The sequence below is a fragment of the Pseudonaja textilis genome, chromosome Z (assembly GCF_049901715.1).
Source record: "Pseudonaja textilis isolate UNSWEBS1 chromosome Z, rPseTex1.2, whole genome shotgun sequence".
In the NCBI taxonomy this organism is placed as follows: Eukaryota; Metazoa; Chordata; class Lepidosauria; order Squamata; family Elapidae; genus Pseudonaja; species Pseudonaja textilis.
Window position 1 is genome coordinate 101,312,342 of NC_142008.1, and position 24,077 is coordinate 101,336,418.

Here is a 24,077-nt window from a genome sequence, read left to right on the forward strand (position 1 = left end):
TCACTCGGGAAGGGTCCAGAAAGCTCATCTACAGATAAAAGAGGTCTGTTGCTGGTCAGGTAGTGACTTACCCAGGCCTGGGCTGTTGACTAGGTTAGCTGGGAGTCCTGCCATGGTTGCCAAATTGTTGAAAGAAAAGTTTGTTCTTTTCTAGCTGGGATGATGAGATCGGCACAATGAACAGAATAAGAAACCAAGAAATAAGCTGCTGGGAAAGGAGATGCTTTATTTTGGAAGCCAGACACTGTAGCAACAACAGTGCACGGTTCCGGGGCAGCTGGCCCCTTGGTCTGGTAAATTGGTGGACTTTTATATAGATTGGAGGCTGTGTGATTGAGATTTCTGAGCTTGTTGGGTAATAGGCTTTAAGTGTGTGTCTTTGGATATTCTAATTGTTTCCTCTTGAGGTCGGGTGGGGAAATGCAAATTTGAGTGTCATTGTTTTTGGATATTTAATCTACCAGGTTTTGGCAGTGATGGCTGTAGTTGGCAGTGCTTTGCTTACGAATAGGGTGTAACAAGCAACACTTTTATGAATGGAGTGATCCAACTACTAAGTTTCCATTCATAAAGAGTGTTCCACCTTTATGAATTGATACAAAGTTTTCTATTCACAGGTGCTTTGGCTTATTAGAAAAGCTGCTCCAGGGCAATTTCTGTTAGTGGGAGCATGCACATTGGCTCTTATTAAGGGGGAGCTTTCTTCCTACTTTAAAAACATGGGGGAGGGGGCATTCTCCAGTTATTTTCCCCTTGGGGGATCTGGCTTCCTATAAGTGCAAGGTGGCCCAAAGGGCAAAGATGAAAAAAATAAGCAGTGGGAACAAGGGAAGTGCATGCTGTAGTCATAAATGCAGGCAAGTTGCCAAAAGCCTGAATTTTAATTGCATGACTGTGGGGGCACTGCAATGGCTGTAGCTTCAAGGAATGGACTTAACTGCCATTTGTTCAGCACTGTTGTCATTGAATGAATAGTTAAATGAGAATTACCTGAACATTATTGTGTGTAAATAAGGCATGAGTCTAATTGTATGTTGATAAGCAAAAAAAAAAAAAATGAACCTGGAAAAAGATTTCTTGACCGTAGCCTCCATCTACTACCCAAAAACTTTAGTTTTTTATTTTTTACTGTAAGATACCAAAATATGGAATCAGAGAGCCTTTAAACAACAAAAACCAATTACAATAATAACTTGCCAAGGTGCAAGCATGTTTTATCAGAGGAAGTGCCACTCCATCCAGAATAAATCTAGAAGCTGAGATAGAATGGGCATTGGTATAATTACCTGAGATTGCCCTTTCTATCTACAGTGCAAAAGAGTCCAGGAATGGGTTAAACTCCTCCTTCTGATGTCATAGAGCTGAGTCTGCCCTATAAAAAAGCCAGCCCCAGGCTGGCCCGGCTATATTTTAGGTGAGGATACCTAACGGACATAATATGTCTCTGGAAGATAAGCAAGAAATTAATTTCACCCCTCCCCAACCATCATAACCAGATGTATACGGTGGGGCTGAACTCTCTTGCAGCATAAATATGAAGGATATTCTCAGGTAATTATACCAATACCCATTCTCATTCACACTGCCTCAAGAGTCCAGGAATAGGACATGCCAAAGCCTGCATGTCCACAGGAGGGCCAACGTCTGGGCCAGTCACTCCAACTGAGGATCCACCTATTGAAGCACCCTCTGACCAAACGATGCCTGGACTGAGGCAAATGAATCCAGGCGATAATGCCATATAAATGGCAAAGGCAAAGCCCAGGTAGCCACTCTGCAGATCTCCTCCAACAACACTTGAGTAGACCAGGCGGCCGAAGTAGCCGCACTCCTAGTGGAGTGGGCTGTAACGTGTCTGGGGACTGGCATGGACAAAGTTTGATACGCCTTGGATATACAAGCTCTAATCCACCTACCAATTGTTGAAGAAGTCACCTTGTTCCCCAGGGTAGAATGATGAAATGACACTTTTTGAAAGGCCGCCATCTGTTTGATGCAAATTCAGAGGGCCCGCCTCACATCCAGCGTATGTCACCTGTGTTCCAATTCGTGTTGTGATCTGGGGCAAAAGTCTGGCAACACAACATCTTGCGCCCGGTGAGACCAAGTGTTTATCTTAGGGACAAATGTGGGGTCTAACCTAAAGAACTACCCTGTTCTGATGGAAAAGATACAAGTCCTGTCATACCAAAAGTGCTGCTAATTCGAACACTCTCCTGGCCGAGGTAATGGCCACTAAAAATACTACCTTGAGGGACAGCATTTGTAGAGATACAGGTCTGAGGGGCTCAAAAGGGGGCCTCGTTAGAGCTTGTAAAACTTTAGATAAATCCCAAGTGGGAAACCTATGTACAACAGGAGGTCGAAGGTTAGATGCCCCCTTAGGAAACTGCACACCGAAGGGTGATGGGACAAAGAAGGATATCCCTTCCAGGATACAACAGAGGAGAGAGCCGCTACCTGGCGGCGAAGCGTGTTTGGGACCAGTCCCTTGTCTAAGCCATCTTGTAGGAACATTAGCACCTCTGCCACAGAAGCAGAAGAGGGGTCTCTGGCCAAAGGAATGCACCAGGAGCAGAAGGCCCTCCAAGTCGCATTGTAGATGTGTGTGATAGATGGCTTTCAGGAAGCCTGTATGGTGTCAATCACCCTGTCAGGAAAGTTGGAAGCCCTCACAATTTGCCGCTCAAGCATCAAACTGTTAAGCTGAACCATTGGGGGGTTAGGTGAAGTAATGCCCCCTGATGCAGGGAGATCCTGGAAGCCGGGATCTTCTATGGCTGGGCCACAGGTTCACTAGATCTGCAAACCAGGGTCTCCTGGCCCAATGGGGCATCATGAGAATTAGCACCGCCTTTTCCTCAAACAACTTCCGAATTACAGCCGGAATAATGGGAAGAGGGGGAAAGGCATAGAGGAGACCCGGAGGCCAGGCACTCTGAAGCACATTGGTCCCCTCCACTCCCTGGGTCAGAAACCTGGTGAAGAACCTGCCCACCTCGGCATTCTGAGCGATGGCAAAGAGGTCTACGGTTGGAGGACCAAATCGGAGCCCCTAAACAGAGAGGGGTGGAGACTCCACTCTGCCTGGTCTACTGTGGACCGACTCAACCAGTCGGCCTGGACATTGTTGACTCCCTATATATGGTCTGCCCTGATGGAAAGGAGGTCTTTCCACCCACCTTCCCAGACACTCTGCCTCTCTCATCAAAGCCCTGGACCTGGCTCCCCTTGCCTGTTGACATGGGCCTTTGCGGCTACATTGTCCGTCATGACTAACACATGGTGACCAGCTACCCTGTTCTGGAAATGTTTCAGGGCTTGGAAAATAGCTCTGAGCTCCAGCCAATTTATGGATCACGTGCTTTCTGCCTGGGATCAACACCCCTTAGCTATTTCTCCCTCAGACTGGCATCTGTGGTGAGCTGGATCTTTTCTGGCTCCTTGAATGGAAGACCTCTCTCTAGGGCCTGGGATTGCCACCATGCAAAGGACCGAAGGACCTGAGAAGGAACCTGTACCCTTATGGTAGAATGGCTGGTTTTTCCCTGTTAAAAGGGGAGCAAAAACCATTGGAGTTCCCAAACATTGAGATGGGCCCAAGGGACGATTCCAATGCAGGAGATCATCTTTCATCTGGGATAGTAGAGACAATGGGACAGTGCTCTGACTTCAAATCTGAAGGATGCAACTGTGAAGGCTCTCCCCTCGATCCGGGGAGAGAAACACCTCACAGTGATGTATCTATAATCGCCCTGAGGCGAAGCAACCTGGTCACTGGGGAAAGATGACTTTTCCTTAGATTAATCGAGAACCCATGGTCTCGTAGTCTCTGCAATGTGATGTGAAGGTTGCAATGAGCTGAGTGGATCGACTGCGACTGGATGAGTATGTCGTCCAGGTAGCACTGGACCCTCACTGGAATGGTGCAAAGCGAAGCTACCAAAGCTGCCAAGACTTTCATGAAGACCCTTGGGGCTGATGAGAGACCAAAGGTTAGTGCCCGGTATTGGAAATGGTCATTCTGATAACAAAAACGGAGAAACTGGCGATGATGAGGCCAGATAGGAATATGGAGGTAAGCCTCCGTCAGGTCTATGGAGGAGAGGAGGTTGCCCTCTTGAACGCTCTCAAGAATAGAATGCAAGGTCTGCATCTTAAAACACCTGTATGGGAAAAAATTTGTTTAAGAATTTAAGGTCCAAGATGACTCGCCACTCCCCAGAGGCCTTTGGGATCACGAAAAGAATAGAAGCCTTGCCCTCGTTGATCCTCAGAAAACAGTTGAATGGCTCATATGTCGATGAGATGTTGGATTACCGATTCCATAAGGGCCCATTTAAAGCGGTCCCTAGAGGTGAGGCAGCAAATAAACCATCGTGGAGGTGGGGAGAGAAACTCCAGTTGGAGGCCCAACCCCACCGTCTCAAGAACCCAGGCGTCTGATGTAGACTCCTCCCATTTGGAGGCGAAGAAAGCCAAATGGCCTCTGATGGAGGGGGGGAAGATGGGGCATTCATTTTGAGCATCTGAATGAACAATCTCCTCCCCCTTGAAAAAGCCATTTACTGTGGGCCTGTTGCTGTCTGCTGGAAGTTTCAGGATGCTGTTCTTGGCGAGCAGGAAAGGACCTCTGACCTCTAGAGAACCAAGAGCTGGTTTCGGGTCTGAAAGACGAGGGGTGAAAATATGGCCCAGGGTAATACTCAGACCTCTTCCCCACTGAAGAGAGGACCTTCCTCTTGTCTTTGGCCTCCATCAAGTATGGTTCAAGGATGTTGTCAAATAGCTTATGGCTCATGCACAGAGCCAACGCCAACTTCCATTTACAGCGGGAGTCATATTGCCAGTTGCGCAGCCAGAGTAGCTGCCGGGCCGCCACTGAAGAAGCCATGGCCCTGGAAATGAACTTGGCCGAGCTCAGAGTGGCGTCTGCCATAAGCTCGGCTGCCGCGATTATCTTATTGAGATCTTGGTGTGCTTGGAATTTGGTGGCCAGGAGCCTCTTCTGAAGCTGGTGAAGGCAGCACAGTGAAGATCTCGTAAAAATGAGGCTTCCGTTGATGCTCTAATTGCCCAAGCCACTGCCTGGTGAGTGCGCTTGAGGGTCTGCTCAGATTGTTTGTCCTCTGCCCTGAGCACATCCTCTAGTTCGGTGGGGGTGCCCGAGGAAGAAAACTATGCCACCACTGGAGCATTCACTGAAGGTACTAACAAGACATTGGCCAGGGATAGGCCCACGTTATAGAATCATTTGTCATGAGCAGATGGGCAAGGCCCTGCCCCTGAAGAGGTGCACTGTTCCTTCACTAAATCAAGGAAAATTAGTGTGGAGGGGAGAACCTCCGTATACACCACTGGCTTGGAGAACAAATCAATGTGGCCAGATGTGGTTGCCTGTGGTTCTGGGGCCACCTCCTCAGGGCTTGGCTGTGCAGTGACCAAAGCCTTGTGTAACACAGCCTTGAATAAGGAAGGCCTAAAAACCCTTGCTGAGGAAGGCTGATCAACTCTGAAGTCCTCTTCCTCAGACATATTGGGGTCAATGAGTTCCCCTTCCTCTTCCTCAGAATTACTAGAGCGACTATGGTCAGAAGCCTTGAAAGAGTCTTCCTCTTCTTCCTCCCCCCACTCTGAATGGGAGGGCTGGAAATAGAACTGCTGTTTGGAAACATTCTTCTGAGAAAGGGGTACCCCCTAGGGAAAACCTTGGTGTAACAAGGGCAAGCCTCGCTCTTGTGAGTGAAGGAATTGTTTAAATCCTTCTGCTAGGGCCTGCCTTATGGCTACAGAGACCATTTCCCTAAGATACTCAGGCTTATTCTCCTCAGGACGTAGGCTGCAGCTGTGGGGGTGTAGGTTGCTTCAGGCCTAGGCCTATGCCCCCCTTGAACCCCTGACCACGGGGGAAGGAACGGCCAGGCCCCCAGGTAGCCTGTCTAGAGGAAGGCCCTAATCTGCTTAGGTCCTGGGAAAACTGTTCTTCCTCCACTCTCTCTGGGGACCAAGCTAATATGTGACTGGGAGCAGATTCACCCCCTTTGGAAGAAACTTCAAGGCTAACATGCACCTCCCCAGAATGAGAAACCTGTTGAATCTGGGCCTGCATCTGTGCCAAAGTCTTTGCAAACTGCTTCTGAAGTGTAGCATGCCTTCTCTTCTCAGCCCTAAGCTCCAATTTTGAAGTCTTTCTGGGAGCCTTAGCTTTGATTTTTGCAGCAGCCTCTCTGTGAGCAGAAAGGCCTCTTTGTCTTTTCTTCTTCCTCAAAGAGGCTTGAGAGTCTTGGCTGTCTTCCAATCCATTGGGCCACGGCTGGGGTGCTTCGCTCTCCATATTGTGAACAGAGCAGACATCCAGGGTGCTGTGAGTTTCCCCCTCTGGGGTGCTACCTGTTGCTTTGGGCCAAGCAAGTTACAAAACTGTGAGGCCCTGGGGAAGTTTTCTCTCTGAAACAAAATGGCCGCCCCGCTAAAACAAAATGGCCACCCACCACATGGAGTGGCTGTGGGACGGCCTTGTCACTTCCTTCGCACTTACCAGGCCCCGAGCAATTGAATAACAGCGCAACAGCTGAGAAGTGGTGAAAATGAGGCTCTGGAGTCAGCTGTGAAGCATATTGGCTGGTGGCGGTACCAACAAGCCACATCAGGGCTGCGTGGGAGACTCCTGCAACACTCCCTGGGTCTGTAGCCCTTTGCAAGGCAGCACTGAAGCCTCAGTGCTGCAGGAGAGCTGATCCCCGCTCTCCTGAAGACACAGCTCCACCGGATCCCTGGGAGCTGATTTTACAAGTATTTGCTGTCTCCTGTGATGTTCAAACTTTCTTTCAGCTTTTTATAAGCACTTCTTCCAGAGACTATGCTCTCAGACAAAAGCTGAACCAAAAGATGGGCGGGCCAGCCAGGAGCTGGCTTTTTTATAGTGGCAGACTCAGCTCTATGATGTCAGAAGGAGGAGCTTAACCCATTCCTGGACTCTCAAGGCAGCGTGGATGAGAAACAGATTATTTTCCTCTTAAAAGCACCTCCATCTTACTGGGATTCAATTTAAGATTGATTTGTTTCTTCTAAGCTTCCAGACACAAAGTAAGAACCTCTTCAAGTCCAACTCCCTGCATGAGATCCTTTGCCATTCCAGACAAGTGACTGCTTAGTGTCCTCTTAAAAACCATCAATGATGAAGCACCCACAACTTCTGGTGGCAAGCTGTTCCACTGGTTAACTGTCCTCACTGTTAGGAAGTTTCCCCTTAATTCCAGGTTGCTTCTCTCCTTGTCCTTCTTTTCTCTAGACTAGCTAAACCCAATACTGCAACCGTTCTTCATACGTTTTAGTCTCTTAATTTAATCTCTTTAAAATAATTAAAGAGTTTGGCTAGTCTACAGAAAAGTAGGATTAGGAAGGACATGATGGCAGTATTGTAGCATTTGAGAGGCTACAATGAAGAGGAGGGCAGCTTATTTTCCAAAGCACGAGGCAGGAGAAGAAACAATGGATGGAAATAATCAAGGAGAGAAGTGACTTGGAATTAACAATAAACTCCCAACAATGAGAACAATTAATCAGTTGAACAGCTTGCCATCAGAAGTTGGGGGTGCTTCATCACTGGAGGTTTTTAAGAAGATACTGGACGGCCACTTGTCTGAAATGGTATACGATCTTCTGCTTGAGCAGGGAGGTGGACTAGAAGATCTCCAAGGTCCCTTCCAGCTCTATTCTAATTCTGCAGTTCAGCCTGACATATCCATGTATTGTACCAATGATACCTCATCCCAGGTGATCTCAACAAGAGGTTTCATGAAGTTTTTAAGTAACATGTGGGAGAGAGATGAGCCCTAGAGCAATCATGGGCTCAACTCCTCCTGCTCCTAAACTACCGATTGCAAGCACAACTCTGGAAGAAATAGAATCATAGGACTTTCTTCTAGTCCAATCCCTACCTTGAGTCGTTATACCAACATGTAAACAGTTGCCCAATCTTTTCTTGAAAACCTCCAGTGACTGAGTACCCACAACTTCAGGAAGCAAGCTATTCCACTGCTTAATAGTTCTTAATGTCAGGAAAGTCCTCCTTATTTCCAGGTTGATCTTCCTCTGATGAGCTTCTACCCATTGCTTTTTGTTCTATTCTCAGGTGCTATGGAAAATAAACTGATGCCCGCTTCCCTCTGGTAGCCATTCAAGTATTTGAAGACTGTTATCATGTCTTCCCTCAATCTTCTCTTCATTAAACTAAACATGCTTAAGTTTCTTTTAGTCATTCTTCATGGGATTTAGTCTCCAGATCTTTTATCGTCTTTGTTGCTCTTCTCTGCATTCTTTCTAGGGCCTCAGACTTTTCACATTGTGGTGACTAGAACTGGACACAGTGTTCCAAATGTGGTTTCACCAGTGTGGTGTAGAATGATACTGTCATTTCCCATGATCTTGATGCTATCCTTCTATGACGCAGGACTATGTTAGCTTTTTCTGTAGCTGCAGCATATTTGTTCACTCAACCCTAAGATGTGATACATCAGAACCTAGATCCCTCTCAGAGGCAATACTGTTGAACCAGATACTGCCTATCCTGTATCTGGACATCTTGTTTTTCTGCCTAAATGCAGGCCTTTACTTTTCTCACCTTGAATTTGCATCTTGATGGGTAAGGCCCAATGCTCAAATCTGTCTATGTCTTCCTAAAGATATAAAGCATATCCTGTGATAGCAATCCCACCCCGCAGCTTTTGTGTCATCTGCAAACTCGATGAGCACGTCTTCAATCATCTCATCTAGGTCATTTGTGAAAATGTTGAAGAGCATTGGGCTCAAGACAAAACCTTGAGGTGCTTCACTGCATGCTTCCCTTCATGCAGATGTAGTTCTATTGACGACTACATGCTACGCCTGGTTTGTTAGCGAAATGCAGATTCATGTGGTAGTGTAACTATCTATCCTGCATTATTTTAAGTTACCAAAAAGTACGTTGTGGTCTACTTCTCAAATGCCTTACTAAAATCTAATTATATTTTATCCACAACAATTACTTAGTCTGCTAATTTAGTCACTTTATCATATAAAGCTATAAGATTTGTCTGGTATGATTTGTTCTTAACAAACCTATGTTGGCTTCTATTGATCACCTATGTTCATTTTTAGGTGCTCACAAATCTGCTGCTTGAATAGAACTTCATAAAGTGTGGCTCCCTAATCCCAGTCATTGCAATGATCTGGAAGAACACTATAGATTATGGTATGAAACACTGGTGAAAAATCTAATAGGGCCAGGAACGGTGCACTCTGTCCATCCTGGACCCAATGTAGGTCATCTACAATAGCAATCAATGCAGTTCTTGGAACCAAATCCAGTTCTAAATTTATGTGGAAGAGATCTATTTTACTTAGGATCCTCTGTAACTGTAGCCCTATCATCTTCTCTTAACATCTCTCCAAAACCAGAAGGTTAGAGTCCAAAACAACTGCATTTTGATATATTCAGAAATAATCGATTTCCTTTAAAAAGTCTGACATCTCCACTCCACCAAAGGGACATTAATCACCTCCCAAGGAAAAGTGAAACATTCACTGTAACAAGACTGAGAGACCAATGCTGGTAAATAGTGCTACATGATAAAACAAAACATGACAGTATATAGTCATAATACAAGTTTAACCAAATTTAAGTAGGATATCTCCCAGATACCATGTTACACAGCAAAGCGGTTCAGACATCTGGCATATGGCTTCTAGAAAAAGAGTCAATAAACTAATTAAAAATAACAGATGAAATTATTTAAACAGATATAAGCAAAAATTTCCAGTGATTAATATTGCATATTAAAAGCATAGCATAGATATTTAAGTAATGATTAATAGTTTGAGAAAAAGAATGGAGGGGAAAACTGTCACCAAATTTTCCTTCATATTTTTTTATTTGTGTTCTCTTTTTCATTCTGCTTTATTCCTCATTGTTTCTATTATTTTAAGCTATGCAATATAATTTTTTAAAATCATCTCATAAATCCAGCCAAACACATTGCTGGCTATAGCCAAGTAGTGTTCTACAGAGAGCCTTATCTACTTCCACAGACCCCACAATTTCAAATGCATTCCCTTGGTTTTGTGGGATATTGCCCTAATCATCTGGTTACACTGTGCCCAAGTAGCATCCAACCCAGAGTAAATATGAGCAATTCTATTCACAATTCTATCCATATCATAGTATCTGCAGAAATAACATTTCTTCTCTCTTAAGAGGATGCAGGTAATCTTAAACATGGCCTCTGACTGAGAATACAGACAAAATAAGTGCATTGACTTATACAAGCTTTACCAAACATGGATATCATAACCATCCCTGCAGAGGGCAAGAAAATCAACAATTCTGATAAAGACTAAAAAGTGATATGATCGGGGCAAAAAAACTGGTCATAGTGTATTCCATTTCCATAGAATGTATTATTTGCTCCAAAGTGAAACCTATATGTAGCATATGTTTGGGTCTGAGATCATCTGGGATAAGCCCATGGCATTCTGACCTCATTTCAGTCCTAGATCTAAGACATACAATTTGAAATCTTGTAGCCCAGAGGACTCCAGCATCAGGTTAGCTGTGAGAATCAGGAACCCAGGCAAAGAAAGGGAGCAGCAAAGTGGTCAATATCTCAATAGCAGATGAACTACGCCATATTATCCCTTAGGAGAGGAAATTAGTGAACTTTTCTTATTCAGGTTGGGTAAAGCTCTCTGTTATTTTCATTCTGTCTTCAATGAGCTAGGCATCCTACCTTCTTCCACTACAGCCCGCCAACTGTTTCAATGAAACCACCAATATATCCTGTTTAGTCTTCTAACTAAGCTAAACTAAAGCAAGCCAAAACCAAAACTTGACCTTTCTTCTTGGCTGTTTATTTACCCCATTTAACTCTTTCCTATTCTAGGCAATCGTAATACCATAGTACCACAATGGCCATGTCTGTCTCCACAACACTGCATACAACAGATACTCCAACTACATCACATTGCCCAAAGTTGCCCATACATCAATGGGGAGATCCCATGAAAGAACATTCTTGATCTATCATAACCATGATAAGACTTTCCTTGAAAATTACCAGCTATGCTGGACAAACAATGAAGCATTCCACTCACCTATTTTTTTCCTTTCAATTTTTAAAACAATAAATTGTCAAACAAAAGTGCCACTGATTATATTTAACCAACTCAGAACTCGTTCTGATTTGGACCAGAGCAATGCTATATGAAAAACAATAAACTAACAATGTTTACTATTAAATGCTTCAACTTCATCCCTTTCTCTGGGATGTCATGTCAAACTCCTAGAAACCTAGATTACCTGTGATTCCCTCTTTGAAGTGTTCAGTTTGTACTGTATTTCTTATTCTGTCAGATCAATATGAATTTCAAGACTTTAGTCTAGTTCACATTGAGTGCCATCATACTGAAGAATTGTATTTCCTCTGATTTTATTATTTCAGACTGCAGGTGGAGGTTACATTTTTGGATGCTACACTACACAGAATAAATCTTACAAGTAAGAAATTATCACATAGGGAAATTCTTGGCCATCCTATTTCTTGTTCTGTTAAGTTTCCTAATTGAAAGGAAAGCTTGGGTTTTGCATTTAATTTTAAAATGCATTCAGAAATGTGAACTCCCACCTGTACTCTGAAGTGGCACAGTCCATTCTACTGTCTCATTCCCACTGCATTTTGCCATGTGTGTAGACCAATCCTGAAATCACCAAGGAAGATTATTATATAAGCATCCTGGGCAATTTTTTCCATTGTCGAACTTGATCATGTAGATCATGATGGCTGCAACAAAATTAATTTTACATCAGTACATTCCAGAATATAAAGTGTAGACGCAAATATATGCACAACATCTTTGAACACCTATGCATATATATTTATGTTATTGTTAGATTTATATCCATCTTTCCTTCAAAATTTCAAGACAGCGTGTAATATATTCATTTTTTTCCCATATCATCTTCTTGGGGATTAGGCTTGCTGAAAAACAAGGATTTGCTCAAAATCACTACAAGTTCTGTGATGGAACTTGCCTAATATAGTTCAGTACCTTAAATACTGTACCTTACTATTCTTTATTGTACAACCATGTAAGAAATCACTACAATGTGTACACAATTGCCCAAGAGTAAGGGTATTTTCTTTTAACTCCAATAATAGGTGTGACTGAGCTAGGAAAAATCCATGAGTATTCTCAGTCAATATTCCATCCTAACAAATTGCATCTAAAGGATCTCTAGCAGATGTCAATTCCCCAATTTTACTTCAGAAATCATACAGAATGGCAATTTGGCAAAAAATTAAAAGGTCAATTAATTGAACTTCCTCTCAAGGAAAAAAAAAACCCTTCTACGTCTGAATGTTAACAACTAACCTTAGACAAAATCAATCAAACGATTGATAGATTGATTAGACAGGATTGCACTATTCCAATGTGGAGGTTCTTTGAAATCTATAATAACTGTAAAAGCTAGTGCTTTAGAGTAGACTTGTCAATGGAACACATTATCTCAATTATCTATGCAAAATGAATAGGTTTACCATTTTGTATTTCATGTAACTTTGCCTTGAAAGATGAGTTGGAGCTACCCAATTAGTACTAAGTAGATATCTAGATCACATGACACCAACACCCCATTTCTAACTCTAATATAAAGGCTTGAAATTGTAAAACTTCAAATAATTTTGAACTATAAATATTTCTTGCCCACTTCTTTCTTTCTCCACTAAAAGTGGTTGAATAGGGAATTTAAGGAAGACACTCTTTTTCTACAGTATCTCCCCAAAGAGGAAAGCACTGAAGATCTATTATTTTTGATCACTTTCTTCATTGGGTCAGTTATGTTTTAAATATTAGAACTCTCTTGGTTAAATATTTATTATTGTTGGGTTGCATTGATGATGATTGTTGTTTATCAATGAAGTCAGTTTTAAAAGGGCTTTGGCTCTTAATGGCATCCGATAAATAAATAAGCAAGCAAGCATTTACTAATGTACAAATCCACTATACTTGGAGAACATTTGTTGACACAGAAAGTATTTGAAGAATAAATAGATCGAAATTCATATAAAAAGTTTAGAAAAGCTTCTTCCTTGTCTTCTGCCTGTCATGTGCATTTCCTATGTTTAAAAGCAGGCAACTACAGAATTGCTCATGGGTCTTCCCAACAATGGTGCTTTAGAACAGGAGTCGCCAACCTTTTGGACCTCAGGGACCACCAAACTCATAATTTTAAATCCCAGGGACCACTAATCAGTTCTGTGGGCGTGGCCTAATTTGTGGGTATGGCTTGGTGGTCATGTGACTGGCTGGGCATGGCTTGTATTTAAATATTATAAATATTTATATAAATATTGAATTTTTTATTTTAAAAAAGAGCAACTTTTACCCAAAATCAGGCAAAGCAGGCAGATTGAGTTGCTCACAGAATCACAGATTCATTCAGAGATCTATCCATCTGTCACTGCCTAGCTTAGTCTGTCACATAAAATTTGCTTGCAAGCTAACTCACAAAATTAACTCACAACACACCATGCATGTAACTATTGAATTTTTTATAAAAAAGAGAAACTTTTACCCAAAATCAGGCAAAGCAGGCAGATTGAGTTGCTCACAGAATCATTCAGTGATCTATCTATCTGCCATCGGCTAGCTCAGTCTCTCAAATTTGCTTGCCGTGAGTCTGCACTGAATTTGCTTGCAAGCAAACCTTCAGTCCTAAGGGAGGTTCAGCTCTGCTGAGCCAAAGATATAAAGACTAGCTAGAAAGCAAGAAATCCAACCATTTCCTGCTTCCTAGCTAATTTAAATCTCCCGGCACATCAGAACAGATGATTGTTGGAAAAAGGAAAAATAGCAATTTAGCAGGCAAGTTTACCAGGTAAGGAGTGAATGGGCAGGGAGGGTTCCCGCGGACCATGTGGGCAGCGTAGCCTTGTGTTTCTATGCAGCCTGGATTAATTGCTTTGTGGGGGTGCTCTGGGGGTAAGATTTCTCTGCGTCCACCAAAATTTTCTCATGGCCCACCAGTGGGCTGCGGCCTACCAGTTGGCGACCACTGCTTTAGAAAGTACTTTAGTGCTAAGTACTCTAGGATATTTGGGGCTCAAAGCAGCATAAATTTAAATGGATTAAACAAGGGCTAATTACTTCACAGAATAAAATTTAGTCCAAGTCCAGTCTGTGCTGGAGTTTAAACATCCCAAGTTTTGCAGTACAAAATGGATTTGTATCTTTTTCACTACACCAAATTTATTTCAAATAGTTTTCAGCTTGCTGCAGGACAGCTGGGAGGAAATGTGGAAAGTTCTTTTCCTCAAACAAATGAATTCAATCTGTTAGCAGTATGAATGTATTAAAAGGATAGGACAATATTCAAAATAAATAATGAATGCAGATTAACTAATGTTTGTAAAAGATCATGTTTGTACAAGTAATTTTATAGTTGACAAAATACAACTTATGAGGAAAAGATAGGAGGAACCAAAATAAGGTTCTAAATGGGACTCAGGTGTTTTTTCATTTTGAATCCAAATGTACCTTCTTATCAAGCCTTATGTGAAAAACACTGGAATCAACGTGGGATCAAATGTATATATCCTGCAAATTTCAATCTAAGGAATGAATTAACCAGAAGATATTTAAATCACCTCTACATTTAACTAGCATCAGCAAAGTAATTTCCACTTCTATTTAATTTAAAAAATGGAGGGCAATCTCAAATTCTGTTTATTGAGCATGGCATACTAATTTTCAACATTTGGTACTTAACCATAATGCTTGTCCATGGAATATATAACATTAATATAACTATGTGTAATAATAATGAAGAGCCTACACAAATGAAGATATTTTTTTTTATTCAGGTGTTTCAATAATGAGCAAAACACTGAAAACAAATGGTGAGGTGGAACATTGTAAGACACAATTCTACTAATGGACTTTTTTAAAAAAATATGCTGGGCCTCAACTTTGCTAAGAAAGTCAGTACTTAATTTTCTAGTGAGACAAGAGGCTTCTGCAGTTTTTCAATGTTGAAAAGTCATAACACTTCCTATTACTAGGAATGTTTTTGTTGCCTACATTTTGTGACTAAATTCTTGGCTCAGGCTTCATTCAAGTCAAATCATTAGCACAATCTTTAATTACTTTCAACAAGCAAACATGAAAACATATAACCAAGAATAGCAACATCGAAGAATTCTATATATTATTTCAAGGGACAAGCAATATTTGCACATTTGATCTACCATCTGTCTCATATGGGCCTGATTTTATAAAATGCCATGTCCCTTTGCTGCAAATTCAGATTCCACTGTTTATGGACATCCTTCTACGTGCTAAACACCCCAGCCACTCAGATTAAATCTAGCTACATATTTGATTATTTTAAAGTTAAAGACAGATTTCACAGCTCTGCTTACCTGGCACAGGTATGGCGTGGATCTGTGCCCGTGACAGGAGTTCCAATGATGGCTCACGTCCAGAAACTCCATCTGAAGAGAAACATGATTCAGTTTCGTAAATTGTCTGCAACATCTCTGGCAGTCCCCACACTGAGGATACAAGAAGCATGCCAGAGAACGATTATGCTCTGTTTTATTCCACTTCAGTTTGCCTTGATGACAATCCGTTGCCCAACTAAAGGGGTGTCTCTTGTTATGCTAGAGACTGTCAACTCAAACCATCCAACATTCTCCTAAAACAGCTGCAAGCATGCAGGCATCCATCCTTTTTGGAGAAGGCTATCTTTGAAAAAGTTAAATTGTTTCACAGCAATGGTGTGGTTCCCTGGCGAGGATATCTCCCAAGACTAAATCAAAGCTGTCAGGAGAGAAAACAAAAATACTTGCAGATGAAAATAAGATAGCAGCAGAGGTGAAAACTGTTTCACCCACACCAGATTGGAAGGGACAGGACTTGCAAGACACAGGAACAGGCAGAGGCAAAAGATAATGGAAAAGGAGGAAATGACTTATATCTTAGCCATGATTTATTTTACTCTGAAAAGGACAGATTTAGCAACGTCTTCTTAGAACTCAGGAGAAGTTTCTAAAAAAACAGAACATCCTTAGAGTGATAGATTTATTTTGAAGGTTCCTGAAAAATAGAGCAGCAGCCCCTTGCCGTTCCTACAAGGGGCCCATTTTTGTAACATGCAAGAGTCTGCTCCAGTCACACAATTGTTTCCCAACCCAGTCACCAAATGATATGGCTTCTGCTGGGGGTGACCTGAAATAGAATGTCAGGGAGGAACCAGCTATAAATAAACTCAGCTGAGCTTTCTCCAAGCAGGGAGGGTTCAGGGAAGAGGAGCTGCCTGCCTATCAGAAGCTGGATTTCGACCTGGGATCAGCGGAAAAAGATTCCCTGAGGGAAAGGCTATGCCGTTTGCCAACCGAGAAAAGGAAGGCGATACAAGAACAAAAGGGAAGGGAATGACCCTTTCTGTGTTCTGGATGCCAGAGTCCACCTACAGACATTGCCTAGCTGGTTAAAACACTTTTTCAAGCACAGAGATCATTGAAACACCAGCAGTAAAATGCCAAAGGCTATAATCTTAACTCCATATTTGCACAAAAGCTAAGCTGAATACAATCTGCTAAAAAGAAAAAAGAAGAAAAAAAACGACAACAACCAACCCTAACTACAATTATACGGTTAAAAGCAAAATGTCTGTTTCTTGAATAAATTATATATTCTATGTGTATTAACATGTATTCAGGGGTGCAATTCAACCGGTGTTAACAACTGGTTCGGTGAGTGTGAGCTTTGCGCGCACGGAGCATTTGCTACTGACCTTCTCCAGCAATCTCTGTGTGTTAAACAGCTAGCATGCGGCACTCCACTATGCCATGCAAATCAGTTGAACATGAAAACCAGGATATAAAGCAGACTAGAGCTGAGGTGGGTGGGTGGGCCCAAGAGCTGAACCTCGGGGCTACCGGTTCGCCTGAACTGGTAGAATCCCATTCCTGCATGTACTGTTTATTATCACTGTTCCTAAAGAGTTATCTAGAAGACTCAGATGAATTTTGTATTTTATTTGATGTGAACAACAACATTCATCAAACTTTGCTAATTCTGACAAAACGCTTTATTAGCTGAAGAATAGACAAACATGGAGATGGTTATCTAAATTCAGTGAAATTGCTGAAATGGTGTGAATTGCTGATTCTATATATCTGCTCTTATATTTGCAATCAATTTAGGTGTTCTACAAGTATATGGGCCAACCTCCAAGATTCTTAGCAATGGCAAAACTGTCTAGGGATTACTGAAAGCTGAGATTCATTTTGAAGGCACCCCGGATTGGAGACAGTTATAAGGCATCAGAAAAAAATTGTTCCTATCATCACACTAAACACAAACACACACACACACACACACACACACACACACACACTTTTTATATCTCTAGCATCCCTTCCACAAAAGCAGGAATATCTATTAACAACTCCCATGATACCTCGCCATTAACCATACTAGCTGGGGACAACATGACTTGGAATTCAGCATCATCTGGAGCAGTGGTGGCATTCAAATGCAGAGGGGGTTGCGCGATTCAAACAAGTGCACCAAATGCACACTTTGCGCACGCATCAAAACAGTAAAAACTAAGCTACTGCGCCTCTCAGCTGTTTAGCACAGCAACCCTCTCTGCTGTGCCAAACAGCTGAGAGGTTAAAAAGGATCTAGAAGAAGGGGTGGGCAGGTGGGCCCAACTGCAGAGCGTCAGAGAGACTCAGAGCAAACAAGTTCTCTGCCAGCTGATCTTTGGCGCTACTGGTATGCCAGAGCCGGGCCAAACTGGTAGAATTCTACCACTGATCTGGAGGATCACAGTTACTTCATTTCTGCTAAATCCTGCAACAGTCTCACAAAAGATGAGATATATTTTTTAAAGAACATGCAAGAATGAACTGTGCAGCACAAAACACTTTAAAATTAATTAAGCTTTCTCTATTCCTCACCTCCTGAATGCAATATTTCAAGATAATTTGTGAAATAACTGAAGGTTTTACTGAACATACTTAGAATAAAGGGATGGCAATGAACAAACTTTTGCAACAAAATAATAACTTTGTTGTGATTCACTGGCAGTCTGTGCAGACTGCAGCAGAATTGGACAGTGGGGAAGATCAGCCCAGGAATCTGGAGAGGACTTGGATGAGGGTCCTGTGTCCAATGCAGAGATGGGGCTAGGACCATCTGGGAGTGCTGCCTTCGGAGTCTGGCAGCAGTGAGGCAGAGGACCCAGGGGAGCCTGTTCCCAGTGCGCGTGTGCGCAGAGCTGCTAGAAGGCGAGAGCAGCTGAAACAAAAGGACCAACTCAGGAGTAAGGCTGGGAGGTGATTGCCTCTCCCATAAGTATAAAGGACAGGCAAAGATGATGAAACCTTTGCAGGAAGCAAAGTCATTCGTTTGGTTTAGATTCATTTTTCAAACTCTTTGTACTTCGGTTGGTTTTTGTTCTAGTTTATTTGACACTTCTGTTATTGGCAGCACTTCGCAAGAGAGAAAGGTGGGTGCTTATCTTGAGGGACTGTTTGAGATTCATTACCGGCTAGGAATGAAAATAATTCCCAGCATTGCAATAAACCAAGACTTGTTTTTAAAATAAGTGTGTATGTAATTACGGTCTCAGAAGCCTTGGTCAGAACAAACTTATATTAATATTTCCATACAAGTAAATGCAGTATTCCTCAACTTCATAACCATATAGATTTGCACACTTACCAGACTAAATAAGGGAACTATTTGGCTTATGGGCTCTAATAAACAGTCAGTTTGGTCTAGTATTTAAGGCATCAGGTTAGAAAATAGGAGAATGTGAGTTCTGGTCCCAGCTGAGTGATCTGGGGTTAGTCATACACTCTCAACCCAGCCTACCTCTCAGGACTGTTGTTGTGAGTAAAATAAAGAGGAAGGAAGAAGTATCAGATAAGTTTGGTGCCTTGAGTTATTTATAAAAATAATAAAAGCAAGAAAAAAATAAAGTGATTTAGCACCAACAATTCTGAATTAGAGGTAGGGTTAATCTAATATTGACAATAAAGTAACATTATTTATGTACATATTTCCTTATGACATTGAAATTATAAAAAGAAATAAAGTTGTTTCTCCTTAGGATCAGATCACACGGCAATAGATCTGAGGCCTGCAGTTTAAACAGGTTCAAGCTGTTGATCTTTTCCGAGGTCTTTTAAAAATAGTTCTTCCTCGAGCTTCACCTACTTTTTGGACCTGCCTATCCTACACCATAGAATAGGGATTGACACTGGAGATTTGAGAGGTAGAACCATAGACTGCAATCAGAGCCAGAACAATTTGTTGCCCCCCCCCCCAATATCTGCTTCTCTTCACATAGACTTTTTTTTGGGGGGGGGGGTAAAGTTGGTATTCTAAACTTGGTAGAATTCTTTCTCATTGAATTTAAACCGATAAAGCCTACATGGCATAGGGCCAGTCTATTTGCAGAATTGCCTTTCTTCCATTGTCTCTGCTTGCCCCACCAGATCTAGCAAAAACAGCCCTTTTACCAAACAATGTCATCTTATTAAATCTCAGAGTTGGGTCTTCTAAGGGGCTGTACTTGCTCATAAAACAACATCCCCAAGCCTGAGATTCAAATGACCCCCAACCCCATTAATCTTTTGCAATGCACTGAGACCTGGTTGTTTTCTCAGACATTTGGATCAGAATAAGGAAAATTATCTTGATAGAAATATGCAAGAATTGTTACCCAGGCAAAGAGCCCAGAAACATTTTTAAGCCACTTGCAATATTACAATATTCAGAAGCTGCTCAGGCAGATACCACCCCTAATGCACTGAAATATAAGACAGGGCAGGAGCCAGAGCACCATCAGATTTATAAGATGCTGTTATTATAGCTAGTTTCAATCAAAGTAGTTCTAGGTCTTCTTATGGAGGTGATTTTCTGGTCTGGTTTGCTTAGCAGGGATGACAGGAGGGTAGATTAGCTCTGCTTGCAGGAGGGTAAATTAGCATATGTTTTTGGGGAATTGAGTTAATATTTTATCCTTTGGTGCCAGGGACTACATGTAGTGGTTTTGTCTTTTAATATTTGTATGCTGCCCAGAGTCACTTATGGCAGAAACAAAACAGACAAACAACTTCTCCTGTCACCCATTACAAATACAGTTAAATATACTGAGCTATCTGTATTTATTGTACTCTGATTCCTCTTTGGTTCCCTCACTGCAAAACATTGGGCTACAGGTATCTGCAAGAATCTTTCCCTGCTTATGCATTTTACGTTAAGTTCCTCCGTACCACCATCATTAGAGCAGAATAGTAGAACTGCCTAAATGTGCTTATTGTATGCAGTAGTGGATTGCTGGATCATTTTCAGATGCAAAGTGGCTTTGCAAAATAGGTCACTACAATTCCATTTTCCAGATGGAGAATTAAAATGAGGTAAGACAGCATAATTAAAGACAGAGAAATTTCTAACTTCTCTCAGTCCCAATACCACCAATCTGATCCAGAAAACTAGCCACATATGGCAATTCAGTGGCAAATCATATTTTTTGCCTACTTAAAGATCTATGTTTAATTCCCTATATCACAGATAGATAGATAGGCCTAGTATTAGTCCTCTATATATAAAGTACTGGAGAATCACTATTAATGGGCTATATTAAGTAAATGGGCAGAAGGATGCATATACAGTCCATAGTCCATAAGTTGTCCAACCCAATATAACCAACACTATGCTAAGTACAGAAAGTCCTCAACTTATAAGCATTTGTTTAGTGATTGTTCAAAATTAGAATGGCCCTGAAACTTATGATCATTTTTCACATAATCATTGCAACATCCCCAAGGTCATTTGATCAAAATTTGGATGCTTGGCAACTGGGCTGTATTTATGATGGTTGCAATGTCCCAGGTTCATGTGATTACCTTTTATGAACTACTGATAAGCAAAGTCAATAAAGCCAGATTAATTTAACAACTGTGTTGTTAATTTAGCAACTGTAGTAATTCACTTAATAACTGTGGCAAGAAAAGTCGTAAAATGAGGCAAAATTCACTTAACAACTGTCTTGTTTAGCAACATTTGGGGCTCAATTGCTGTCATAAATCAAAAACTACCCGCATTTGCAATAGTCTGACTTGGTATAAGTAGTTCTCAATTTATGACCGTAACTTCTGTTGCTAAACAAGGATACTGATTTTATGATCTATTTTATCTGATTGTTAAGAGAATCATGCAGTTGTTAAGTGAATCCAGCTTCCCCCATTGATTTTCCCCCCATTGACTTGTTAGAACACAGCTGGAAAGATCCCAAAGGGTAATTACATGAGCCTGGGATGATGCAACCATCATAAATACATGTATACCAAGAATTCAAAATCTGATCATGTGACTTGGGGGATGCTGTGATGGTCGTAGTATGAAGACTAATTGTAAGGCACATTTTTTAGTGTTTCTGTTGTAACTTCGAATGATTGTTAAATGAATGGTTTTAAGTTGAGGACTATCTGTTTATAACTTCTCCCTATGTATCCCAAGATTACTTTCCTCATTCCCCCTATCCCACGTATTACAGGAATAGATCAGAGCATGCTTATCCCTCCAGCCATTTGGATATTTCTAGGCAGGTCAAGAGCAAGGCCTGTATTTACCAGCATGTTATTTCAAAGCCAGAGTTTTAAAATAGCCCTGTTTTATTTATAGACTTAAGCCTACTCGGTCCCTCAGTCTACACTCCACCTCATGTCCTTTTAGACAACGTCAGAAAAGTTATTTATGTATACATGAGTGGATGGGAAACCATTGGAGCCCTTTTATCCATCCACACGCTTCTCCTTGCACATCTCGCCTTTTGGATCAAATCAAAGGAGAGTGTCACAATACAAGGAAAGTAGATACTGCATATCCCCTTCATCCCACTCTGAGGCCTTAGTTTTAGATGGACAGACACACACCACGAGGCTTTTCACCTTTTACCAAGACAATCTCTGCCAGCCATATGTAATGCAAAAAAATAAAAATATGTGTGCAGAACTTCATTAAGCACTTAATTTTCAAAATCTAAAAAATATTTGAGGAAAATAGACAGACAGACCATCACATAGGCAGATAGATCTTAGTTGTTATTCATCTGTCTTGGGGAACTGGAAATCATTCTCTCTCTCTCTCTCTCTCTCTCTCTCTCTCTCTCTCTCACACACACACACACACACACACAAACACACACACAGATTTTGTTAGTGCAATATTACATTTTCCTACACATCAATTCTATTTTTTAAAAATCTAACTGAAGCATGCAGTGCTTTTCCATAATGAACGTATTGCAACTATCATGGAGTAAACAATTGCCCAAATGCCAATAGCAGTCCAAAAAGAAAACTGTATCAAGTATTGCAGGAATAAGAACAGAAAGTCCCCAAACAAAAGAATGAAACAGATATGCAGAAAAAAAGTTACAAATATTTAATATAAAAAAGTGTAGTACAGCTAAATACCTGTTGTTTGTCTTTATTAAATCAAACAACACTTAAATACTTTTTAACTGTTGTAAACTTGTTTCCTATGTTTTTGTCCTATTTTTTTATTCTAGAACTTTTTAATTCTTCCTTCCTAACTCATGTGTGTAGATCTGCATATTTATATCACCAGCAGAGATCACCCCTCCCCTCAATACCTTATTTAAGAAGGACGGAGAATTTATTCCCATTGTTTATAAAAGAAGAAAAACAGAGTGATGTAAGAGAATAGCTGTCCCAGCACAAGCACTAGCAACATTTTCCCTTTGATGAATACATATTATTGTGATCATTTTTAATACTTCTTTTCTCTCAGTGCCAAGCCAGAAGTCCCTAGGAAACCAGCAAGGAAGACTGAATGCAATCATCTAACAAATATCTCACTCAGGGTGGCTTTTTCATTTTCTACTTCACCGTTTTGTATAATTCTTCACTTCTGCTTCTCAGTGCATATGATGAACCTTGTCTTTTGAGAATACAATATTTGGTGATGTTCTCTGTTAGACTCAGGAATAAAGAGGTCATTTCTCTTCAAGATAACCTATACTGTAAAATATTCAATTTACAAAGAAAAATGAGAGTAGATGGAAAAATACATGTAAAATCACTGCATATTCAAAGATTTGTGGCTGAAATTTTATTTTTCCTATACAAACTATAAAGCACTATGGTTTTTACATTCTTCAAAAAATTCAGAAATTTAGCTGACATCGTTTTTCCAAACAGCTGCGTATTTGGTGATGTTATTTCTTATTTTGTCTAGATGGACCAGTAGTTGCTTTGTAACATTATCTGCCACTGGTTTATATTTATAAAGCTAAGCTAGGCTGTCTAGAGTTGCTGTTATAAATACCTAATTAAACTCTTAGCTACCTTGTCATGAATTCTGGTATGGCATCATTCCACAGAATTGTGTGGTCTAATCTGAGAATCCAACTAGAGCATCATTGATTGTACTGATACTAAAAACCCAGTTATCTCACATTATAAAATTTAAATCAAATTATACCAACTATCTGATTAGTCTGGTATTCTAAAATTAGCCAACCAGAAGGATCCGAGAAGCTCACAAGCAACGCAAAAATGCTCTTATGATGTTGCTTCCCAATAATTAAACAAATATTATCCCTGGAAAATTAAGTTTCATTTAGCAACTATAACTAATACCAGTACTAATTGAAAACAGTATTAGAGGTGAGTTGGCCATCATTATATTTCAGGTGGAGGGAAACATATAATTCCATTAATAACATGAAGCAATCATTCTAAAAGGTCATAGTAAATGCACACAAGAAAAGAAAGATTTACAATGAATAACTTTCTTTACAATATATACACAAAGAACCTCTTAGGTAATGCTTTGTTGCTTAACCCACTGCTTTCCCGAAATAGGAGAGGTCAGCAGAAAAAAGGAACAGCAACTATGAGCAATCATGCCCTAATCCTAGCAAAGCACAATTAAAACCTGAAATCTGATCTGATAAATAAATCCATGTCCCAAATTGAGTTATAATAATC

General features: G+C 41.0%; 1 protein-coding gene across 12 annotated transcripts in view; it reads right to left on the reverse strand.

Annotated features, from left to right (window-relative positions):
• Positions 1 to 24,077, reverse strand: part of HDAC5 (histone deacetylase 5) — a 134,029-nt gene that overhangs the window by 87,493 nt on the left and 22,459 nt on the right. For 6 of the 12 annotated variants that reach the window (XR_015740097.1, XM_087916396.1, XM_087916391.1 and 3 more), the window contains one exon: positions 15,459 to 15,530. Coding sequence is in view for 10 of the 12 variants with exons in the window: in XM_087916396.1 (XP_087772522.1) it covers positions 15,459 to 15,530 (72 nt within the window). In the remaining 2 variants the exon portion in view is untranslated. Of the gene's footprint in view, positions 1 to 11,660; positions 11,817 to 15,458; positions 15,704 to 24,077 lie in introns of those variants that run through there. The other 6 variants (XR_015740096.1, XM_026710830.2, XM_026710828.2 and 3 more) reach the window with 3 other exon arrangements.